At 44.2% G+C, this 11,115-nt stretch overlaps 1 protein-coding gene across 1 annotated transcript; it reads left to right on the top strand.

Moving 5' to 3' along the window:
* The first annotated feature begins 4,668 nt into the window (after nt 1–4,668).
* Nucleotides 4,669–6,564, top strand: LOC137847436 (uncharacterized). Its single transcript, XM_068665708.1, has one exon. The coding sequence runs from the start codon at nt 4,669–4,671 to the stop codon at nt 6,337–6,339; it is 1,671 nt and encodes a 556-aa protein (XP_068521809.1). The 3' UTR covers nt 6,340–6,564.
* Nucleotides 6,565–11,115: the final 4,551 nt, after the last annotated feature.

The raw sequence follows: 11,115 nt of genomic DNA, 5'->3' as shown, positions 1-11,115 counted from the left end.
AGCGCATTTGCCACCATCCATGAGTCAGTATAGAGATACAGTACCGGCCACTTCTCTCTTTCAGCAATTTCTAGGGCCAGTTGTATAGCTTTCACTTCTGCATACTGACTCGACTCACCTTCCCCTTCCATGGCCTCCACAACTTGTCGGGTGGGACTCCACACAGCAGCTTTCCACTTCCGATGGCTCCCTACCACACGGCAGGATCCGTCAGTAAACAACACATACTGCTTTCTGTCTTCTGGCAACTCATTGTATGGTGGTGCCTCTTCAGCACGAGTTACTTCTTCTGTTGGTGCTCCGAAATCCCTGCCCTCTGGCCAGTCCATAATCTCTTCCAGGATTCCCGGGCGGTTGGGTTTTCCCATTCGAGCCCGCTGTGTAATTAATGCTACCCATTTACTCCACGTAGCGTCGGTTGCATGATGTGTAGTGGGGATTTTCTCTTTGAACATCCAATGTAACACAGGTAGCCGTGGGGCCAAGAGAAGTTGTGCTTCTGGATGTGAGGGCGATCTGGCTGCGACATCTGTCACCCCATTGATCGCCAGGGTTGATTCGGCTGATCTGGCTGGCTAGGCGGGTGTCCCCTTCCTCCCTCACCGCTCCATGTGCGTCCCTCCCGAAGCTGCGCGCTCGGTCGAAGAGGACGACCTTCCCCGATAGAGGCGTACCGTTCATCAGTCAAGGGTATACGGTAGCTGCGCTCCCCTGCTAGAACCTCCAAACAAGCTCAAGGTCCATTTGTAGGAGAACGTAGGGTAGTCAAGCTTCCAAGACTGCAGACACATCCAAGTGAGGCGCTGCACGGGGCAGTCTGCCATTGTTTTTTTCCGGTACCCTTTTGGATCCTTGAAATACCCTTTCCTGAGGTAGTCTATGCCAAGGATGCACGGAGCCTCTGGGCCAGTCACGATGGGGTGCTTTTGCCACTCCTTCCCAGTTAGACTCACTTCAGCTTCCAATATGGTTAGCTCTTGGGATCCCCCCGTCACTCCAGAGATAGAGATAGGTTCTGCCCCTTGGTGGCCTGATGGCATTAGGGTACACTGTGCGCCTGTGTCCACTAAAGCTTTATATTTTTGCGGTTCCGGTGTGCCAGGCCATCGAATCCACACAGTCCAGTAAATCCGGTTGTCCCTCTCCTCTACCTGGCCAGAGGCAGGGCCCCACTAGTCTTGGTCGGAGTATCTATCAATTAATTCTTCCAAATGTGAAGCAGAAGTCTCTTCGTCAGGGTCAGGAGTAATACTATTCCTTCTGCTGTCTCTGGGGGACTGTTCAACAGAAACTGGAGCAGCAATCCTCTTAGGGGCCCTCTTTGTTGCTGCTGTATCTTTCCGTAGCTCACGTACCCGAGCAGCTAGGGCCGAGGTCGGTTCACCGTCCCACTTCCTCATATCTTCCCCGTGGTCACGTAAATAAAACCACAAGGTACCTCGCGGTGTGCGTCCCGGATTCTCCCTTGTTTGAGCCGGGGACTGCTGGCGCTTGATGGCCGAAAGATTTTTCCGTTTAGGTGAGGACGAAGCTATGTGTTCATCTAGCCGTTGGGACAGTCTCTCCACAGCTGAAATGCAGCCCCGTACTGGGGCAGAGAGATTTTCTTCATATTTATGAAGTTGATTGGACACGGTGTCCACAGTTGGCCCCATCCCCTCCTCCCAACCCATTACTGCCAGTGTGCTGGCATGTGTTAGGGGTGCCGCCCGTACAAACTTCCGCCACATGGATGTTGTGCATTGAACTTCATCGGGGTCTTTAGGTACCTGGGCGTTGTTTAAATCACTATAAAGCATCTCCAGCACAGCTAATTCCCGCAGCTGCTGGAGGCCCTGATCCATAGTGGTCCATTTGTTTACTTGGTAGACAATATCCTCTTTATGGGGATACCTTTCTTTCACAGCTGTTAGGATTCGCCTCCAGAGGCTGATAACTTGTGCCTCTCTTCCAATTACTCTATCAATGAGCCGTTCTCTGGAAAGGGATCCCAGCTGCTTGGCTTCATTGCCTTCTAGCTGTTGGGTATTGGCCCCACTATCCCAGCATCGAAGCAGCCAGGTGAGGATGTGCTCACCTGGATGGCGACTGGAGTCTTTTCGTAGTTCTCGCAGCTCACTCAAGGATAGAGACCGAGTAGTTTCTGATTCATCTATGATTTCAGTCTCTTCTCCGTGATGTTGCCGTGATAACGCTGCTTTAGAGCTGCTTGCCTTTTCTTCTTCTCCCTCATCCTTAGGAGGAGCTTCTTCCCGTACTAAACGACCTGATCTCCGTTTCCACTGTTTCGTCTTTACTACAGGGGCGACTGATACCATAGATGGTCGGTCCTCTGGGGTGGTCACAGTGTGTGCTGTCTCATAATCAAATTCAAGAACCTCCCTATCCCCTTGAGGGTGCTGGGCAATGTTAATTGACATCTGATAGGCGTAAGCCAGACCCCAGCAGAGTGCAGCAATCTGGTGGAGTTCTCTAGTATTGCCAGGGTCAGGGCATACGTCTTTCAAACATTGTACCAGTTTTCTTGGATTTTGTACTTGTTCAGGGGTGAAATTTAGAACCATCGGAGGAGAAAACCGTGATAGGTACCTGCCCAAATCCCCCCACACACCTTGCCACCCACAACTTTGTCTGGGGACAGGTCCTTGGATAATATTCTTAATAAATTGCTTTACCTTGGGAAAGAAGAAAACACAAGACCTAGTAATAGGAGGATAATATCTGACCAAGGGTATCCAAGATACTCAAAGGCTGCTGTAATTAGCCCACAGGGAGAAAAGTAGAAGGCACCACCCCCGATATTATTCACTGATTGACTGCTAGGGGCAAAAAAGAAGGCGCTGTAATTCTTAATATTTTCTATAAGATAATCTCCAGGAGACCAGGAGGATAACCATGCCGGGCCTGAATACCAAAAAAAACTGAAGGCCAGTATGTTACAGCACAACACGATAAAAAAAAACAAGCACAGACTTCAACACTTTCTCCGATCGGATGTAAAGGAAAAAAGAAAACAGAGAGTAGGCTACATACAACATATCCACACAGAAAAGTATTGCCAGAAAACCGAGCATTATGACTATCAATATGTTAGTTGTAAATACTTCAATCAATGCTATTGTTATCTCAACCCTCGAGCCCCACGTTGGGCGCCAAAAAGGACTGTGGTGGTTTTACTCAGGTGGGCAGCTAAGCTCCACCACAACCGCTCTCTCACTCCCCCTCTCCTCAGAAGGAAGGGGGAGAAAATATGACACAGAGAACTCGAGGTTTGAGATGAGAAAGGTTTAATTAAAGGGAAAGGGAATGGGAAGGAAAAACAGATACAAAAGAAACAATCAGTCCGCGCGGAAGCACAGAGAGAGAGAAAAATTATTCTCTACTTCCCATCAGCGAGCGGTGTTCGGCCACGTCCTGGGAAGCAGGGCCTCAAACGCGTAGTGGTTGTTCAGGAGGAACAGCCCCCTCCCCCACGAGAGCCCCCCCTTTTATTGCTGAGTGTGACATCAGGTGTTATGGAATATCCTTTGGTTGGTTTAGGTCAGCTGCCCCGGCAATGTCCCCTCCCCATCACTTGCCCACCCCCAGCCTGCTGGCTCTTGGGGGCTTGGAAGGAGTCCTGATGCTGTGCCAGCACTACGCAGCAATAGACACAACACTGGAGTGATATCAGTGCTGTTCCAGCTACGAGTGCAGAGCACAGCACTGTGCGGGCTGCTGCAGGGTGTCCTGGTTTCAGTTAGAACAGAATTAATTTTCTTCCTAGTAGCTGGTGGAATGCTGTGTTTTGGCTTAGGATGAGAAGAGTGCTGATAACACCCCAATGCTTTAATTGTTGCAGAGCAGTGCTTATACTAAGCCAAGGACATTTCAACCTATTGCTCTGTCCTGCCAATGGGCAGGCTGGGGGTGCAGTAAGAGCTGGGAGGGGACAGACCCAGGACAGGTGACCCAAACTAGCCAAAGGGGTATTCCATACCATCTGACGTCATGCTAAACAATATATAGGGGTGGCTAGCCGGGGGGAGGGTGCCGGACTGCTCGGGGTTAGGCTGGGCATCGGTCAGCGAGTGGTGAGCAATTGCATTGTGCATCACTTGTTTGTACATACTATTATTACTTTCATATTATCACTATTGTATCATCATTATTATTATTGTTATTATTATTTTTGTTATTATTATTTTCCTGTCTTATTAAACTGTCTTTATCTCAACTCACGGGCTTCACTTTCCATTTCTCTCCCCCGTCCCAGAGAGGGAGGGGGGAGGGTGAGCGAACGGCTGCGTGGTGTTTAGCTGCCGGCCGAGTTAAACCACGACACAGGGAAAAGGTGACTCCATCCCAGACAGACCCAACACACAGGGAAACAAAATATTTTTGAAAGATGAATGGAGTTGGAATGATTCTCTAAAAATGGCTGAACTTCAAGCCACATCTGGCCAGATAATACAAATTGGTTGTCGAATAACTAATGGATCCACTTATAATCGGCCGACTGAAATTAAGACAGTATACGCTGATTCTACTAGACCACAAAATTATAGTACTGATTGTACCAAAATAACGGAACCCAATTTTGATTGCTGGTACAATTTTACTTTCATCAAACCTATAATTGTGTACTGTCTTTGGGGTTACAGAGGCACAGAAATATTATTTGAATTCATGGTTAATACAGAAACATCATCGACTACAAAGGATAAGAAGCCTCTACCTCCGCAGATCCTTGAAAACGAACCGACTCAGCCTCCCATTGGTCTAACTCCTTCCATCTTCAACACAGGTCCTTACATAATTAAAAATATGGGACAACAACAAATTCTCTTTAACCCTAGTTGGTCCCTAAAAAGGGTAGAGCTAGCGCTGCACATTAATATCTCTGAAATTAACTCAAAATGTACCACCTTTTTGAGAACTGCCTACACTGTCTGGTTAGCATGGTTACACGAACGTTCTCTGAAACAATCTTGGCGCATGCCACGGAATACAACTGGGTTATTGGGAACAGGATTAGGTATATTAAATAGCATTGATGCTGAGGTCCTAATGAGTAGAATAACAGCTACTACAGATGACCTAAGGAAACTGGAACGACCAATAAAATCATCCTTATTGGCCTTAGGAGCAAATCAATGGCTTCTATCAGATGTTTTGCCCCATTGGGAACAAATTGAGGAAAATGATCATCAATTAATTGTAAATGCCCTTGGAAAAGCCCAAGGCAATACCTCCCTTGCCTTGAGCTGCATCCAAGCGCAGTTATGGATACAATCTGTAGCAGCAGCTATTATTAGAGAGGGAGAAGGAGGAACTTTGCCCACTGAAATTCAAAAATTGATTTGGGATAATGCTTCAGAATTTGAAAAGGAGTTTCAAGCTTGGTGGCAATTAGTCAACTTTACCCATTATGCAGAAAATGATAAAATTGTTGCCTTTATACTTACTGTAAGTAACGCCACCATATACAATGTATATCCAATCATTGCATTAGGACTCAATCATAATGGAACTATACTTTATCCTAAAGAGCATAAAGTATGGGCCCATCAAAAGGGAGGAAAGTGGCAAACAATTGATGTAAATGCATGTATTGTGCGTGAACAAAAAGGTTTCATCTGTGAAAGTAACACGCTGGAATCTCAAGACATTTGTCTTGACACTGATCAAAATATTTGCCACTTTGCGATGCATCCTAATGAAACCCTTGAAACTGTACTTGTATATATTGGGAAAGGTTGTGTTTGCATGAGAACTCATTGTGATTCTATAGTCGTAGATAATACAGTGGTAGATACCAGTAATCACTCTAATGTTTGTGTTTGTAATTTTACCAAAATTCTAGGATGTGATTTTAAATACTCAGCTCCTGTCACTTCTTATCAACTTATTGCATCTAATTATATTCTGCTTCATGAACTGCTGCCTACTCCTATTGGAATGAACCTCACCTTGGTGAAGAAATTGCTGGTACATGAGGACCTGAAGCAGCTGATGACACAAGTCCGAGAAAGTGGACAAAAGACTCTGATTACTGTCCATCATGATGCACAAGAAATACATCGAGTGATGGAAAGGGTAAAGAGAGATGAGAGACACCGTTGGTGGGACACTTTGTTTGGATGGTCGCCAGCTGCCAAGGGAATCTTCAACAAGATGCTTCACCCTGTTATTGTTCTGTTAATACTCACTGTATTATGTTTCATACTGACAATTAGTTTGTATGTTAAACTCTGGTTTATGATGAAACGTTTAGAATCCCTACACAATGTACATACACTCGATAAACCTCATTCCAAGAATGTATGTGATATCCCCGACATATTCCAACTGTCGTGAAGCTTGAGTGACTGTAGTCACGGGGTGGATTATGTGGTGTAATTGCCTGAAGTAACTAGGAAAATAAAACTAACATTCACATTTTTAAGGAAAAGGTACAGCATTGAAGAGGCTTTCAGGGTAGGGCATAACTGCATTACCTGAGCGTTCCCTAGGCTCCCAACCTTAGATGCTATCGCGCTGGGGAAACTTGGTGTGCTAGCCCTAAGGAACAGCACGGAGCATAGAGTGGAGTGGAGACACCACGGCTAGGCTCTGTGATCAGGTGGGGACTCGATTGTTCTTGTGCACAAAGCTGCACTTTCTGCCACCCTGAGCCAAAGACCTGTCATGTTTTGACAAATGCTGTACCCTAGTGTACTTTTTGCTCATTATAATATCATTATAATACCAAAACACACCTCCATCCCAAAAGGTACCCGCCTCCAAGGTGCGACCACCCCTCACTGAGCATGCGCTCTGAATTTCTAGGAGCCTATTACTTTAAACGGAGACGGGAAAACTTTTCACCAATCATAAGATATGCTTGACTAGAGCCACTCAAGCTCCACCTAAAAGATAAAAAATAATATAAATTGGCCTAAGAGAGAGGGGATGTTAGGGAAGATACCACCGTCAGGGGAGATACCATCCTGAGGAAATACAACATCCTTAGGACCTCCTGACTCCTAGGATCAGTCGACGGGCTGAGCCTCTCTTCCCCCCCATTGGGACGCCTTTGGGTGAGATCTGAATACTTGCTTATAAATCTCTATAGAGTCTTTGATCTTTTTAACGTGTTTATTTCTAGGCCGTGCACCTGTAACACCTGTAACACCTGTGTATTTCATGCATACTAGCTTGCTTTTGCAGACAGTCACTATCGCTGGCAATCCAAAAGAACCTGATTATCTGTTGCTGTAATAAACCATACTTGATTGCATTGTGATAGCTCTCATTAAGTGCAACTAGGGTGGTTATCCGTGATAGTTCAGTGTTCTGAATCCAACCAGACCCCCAGACGGTTAATGCGTTTTTGGTGAATGTCTGACTGGTTCAGTACCCTGAATCCGACCGGGCCCGTAACGGTTAATCAGCTACACCCCTTAACTCGACAAATACTTTGCTACAGTCAATGTTGTTTTTGAGAAGGAAAATAGGATGGAATGTTGTATACTGATGTTGTTTCAGCATCTTGGAGGGAAAAGGTACGGAATTAAGTTGGCCCCTCACTGCGCCTTTGATGTTGGCATTAGAAAAGTACAGGCTGGAGAAAGATAAAGGAAGTGTTAAAAGGGTTGTTGAAAGTGTTAAAGGTGTTTGAAGTTGAATGAGCAGGGAAAGAGGATGTAGGAATGTTAACAGTTCTGCCTCAGCTGGGGCTGAGACCTTAAAATCTTGGGTGTTAGCCCTCTGGGGCAAAGGGATCATGATGGGTCCCAGAGAGTTGTCATGGAAACAGAAAAGCAGTTAACTCTTAAAACAACCTGAGTTCATGTGCGAGCTCAGATTGCCGATGGGATCGCTCAGGGAACTGTGGACAATTGCATTTCCCTGACCGAGAATATGCTTCCAACAAGGTCCAAAAGAAACCCCTATGGAATTTTTGGACCAACTCTGAAATGTAATGGAAAAACAAAACAAAACAAAACAAAAAAACGGTTTGGACCTGGCTTCGGAGGACAAATTGACTAGCCTTTTCCTAGGGTAATCATCGGCCCCTGATTTCAACAGGAATAACGGGCACCTGGGGAATCTACCCTAGCGGATCCTCCACTGGTTATAATGAAGTTAGGGGAGGAATGGAAGTGAAATTTCTTATTGATATGGGGCAACGTATTCAGTTCTAAATCAAGCATTAATGCCTTCACAGAATGATTATGTTAGGGTAAAAGGTGCAACCAAAAAGGCTTATTTTTGTGAACCTTTGAAGTACAAGTTAGGGAAACAATGGGGCATACACAGATTTTTATATATGCCTAACTCCCCATGGGCACTCTTAGGTAGAGATTTATTAGAGCAATTAGGAGCAGAAATTGTCTTTGAAAAAGGGAAAATGGAATTAAGGATAGGAGAAGAACAACTAATAAATGTATTGAGCCTGGCACTAATACAAACTAACCCTAAAATTGAAATACCTTTAGAGATCACAGGTCACGTATATCCAGGAGTTTGGGCCACCGAAGTCCCTGGAAGAGCTAAAAATGTGACCTTAATAATTATTAAATTAAAGCCAGGAGAGAAACCCATTAAGGTTAAGCAAAAACCCATTAAGGTTGAGCAATTCTACCCTTTGAGGATAGAAGATAGGAAAGGTATTAAAGATATAATTGATAAATTTCTACAGTATGGATTGTTGATTGAATGCGAATCAGAATAAAATACACCCATATTGCCAATTAAAAAAGGCAGATGGAAGAAGCTATAGGCTAGTTCAGGATCTGAGGGCTATAAATAAAATCTCTGAGGATATACATCCAGTAGTGGCAAACCCTTATACTTTGCTGACTAAATTAAAGAATAGTCAAGTCTGGTTTACCGTACTGGATTTAAAAGACGCCTTCTTCTGCCTATCCTTAGCCACTGAAAGCCAAAACCTATTTGCCTTTGAATGGGAAAACCCCGACTCAGGCAGAAAGATGCAGCTTATGTGGACAGTGCTACCTCAAGGATTCAAGAATAGCCCCACCATTTTTGGAAACCAATTAGCAAAGGAACTCGAGACTTGGATACCTCTGGACATTGAAGGGGCATTGTTACAATACGTAGATGATCTCTTAATAGCTACCGAGACTAAAGAGAGTTGTATTCAATGGACTATAAGTCTCCTTAATTTTCTGGGTTTAAATGGATATCGAGTCTCTCAACAGAAAGCTCATCTGGTTCAACAATGTGTGACCTACTTGGGATTTGAAATTTCAGGAGGACAATGAGAACTAGGAACTGAACGTAAGGAAGTCATTTCACAGAATCACAGAATTTCTAGGTTGGAAGAGACCTCAAGATCGTCGAGTCCAACCTCTAACCTAACACTAACAGTCCCCACTAAACCATATCCCTAAGCTCTACATCTAAACGTCTTTTAAAGACTTCCAGGGATGGTGACTCCACCACCTCCCTGGGCAGCCTGTTCCAGTGCCTAACAACCCTTTCAGTAAAGAAGTTCTTCCTAACATTTGCCGGACTTCAGAACCCCAAACGGTAAAGGAGCTACGAACCTTTTTAGGAATGACAGGTTGGTGTCGCCTTTGGATTTATAATTATGGACTAATGGTAAAGCCTCTATATGAATTGATAAAGAGTAATCAGTCAAAGTTAGTCTGGACTGGAGAAGCACGAAACGCCTTTAAACAACTTAAACGAGAATTGATGCAAGCTCCGGCTTTGGGATTACCGGATCTCTGGAAACCCTTTTGGTTGTTTTCTCATGAGAGACAAGGGATAGCTTTGGGAGTACTAGCACAAAGATTGGGTCCCTATAAACGAGCAGTAGCTTACTTCTCTAAACAATTAGATGAAGTAAGTAAAGGATGGCCCGGATGCCTTCGAGCTGTTGCATCTGTTGTTATCAATATACAAGCTCGGAAGTTTACAATGGGACAGAAAATGACAGTGTTAGTCTCCCCTACGGTCTCAACAGTTTTGGAACAAAAAGGAAACCGTTGGCTTTCACCACAGAGATTTTTAAAATATCAAGCAATATTAGTAGAACAAGATGATGTGGAAATTGTGGTCACTAACGTCGTAAATCCAGCTTCTTTCCTTAGCGGAACTCTGGATGAACCTATAACCCATGATTGTACAGAAACAATGGAGGTTGTGTATTCTAGTCGACCCGATCTTAAAGAAGAACCTTTAGAAGATGCTGACGAATCTTGGTATACTGATGGAAGCAGCTTTGTGAAACAAGGACAACGTAAGGCAGGATACGCCATTACAACCACTCAACAGGTAATCGAGTCCAAACCATTACCCCCTGGGACGTCCACCCAGAAAGCAGAGACAATTGCTCTTACGCGAGCACTGGAACTAGCAGCAGGAAGGAAAATAAATATTTGGACAGATTCTAAATATGCATTCGGCGTGGTACATGCTCATGGAGCGATTTGGAAAGAACGTGGATTGCTGACCACTCAGGGAAAACAGATAGAGCATGCTGAAGAAATTTTAAAATTGTTAGGGGCTATAAAACAACCAGAAAAGGTAGCTATCATGCATTGTCGGGGACACCAAAAGGGGAATGCCGATTTTGAAATTGGAAATCAATTGGCAGATCAGGAGGCTAAGCGGGCAGCTGAAATATCTGAGGTGAAGGCATTGTCTTTGATACCAGATGGTAAAATCCAAACTATATCCAAATTACACAAAAGAAGACTTAAAATTAATTGAAGATTTGAAAGGTAAAATGAAACCAGATGGATGGGTATATTTAAAAGACAACCATGTAATAATACCCTCTAATTTGACATGGTTCATAGTTCTTACAGAACACAATAAAACACATTGGGGAGCTGACACACTGCATAAGAGCCTGAGTACTCAACAATGTAGCATTTGTTTACACAATAACCCCAATACCAAGAATAGAATAAAATTTGGAATAATTGGTAAAGGAAATTATCCGGGGCAACAGTGGCAAATTGATTTTTAAGAACTCCCTAGAAAAGGGGGGTATCGTTATTTACTGGTTCTGACTGACACGTTTTCAGGATGGCCTGAAGCCTTTCCCTGTCAAACAAACAAAGCAAGAGAAGTGGTTAAAGTCTTGTTAAATGAAATAATACCACGCTTTGGGAT

Source organism: Anas acuta, chromosome W (assembly GCF_963932015.1).
Source record: "Anas acuta chromosome W, bAnaAcu1.1, whole genome shotgun sequence".
Classification (NCBI taxonomy): Eukaryota; Metazoa; Chordata; class Aves; order Anseriformes; family Anatidae; genus Anas; species Anas acuta.
Note: the sequence above shows the minus strand (reverse complement) of the source record. Positions and strands in the feature narration are given on the sequence as shown.

Excerpts from the sequence above, each read along its gene's own strand:
- LOC137847436 (XM_068665708.1), top strand. The coding sequence starts at position 4,669 with ATGGTTAATACAGAAACATCATCGACTACAAAGGATAAGAAGCCTCTA.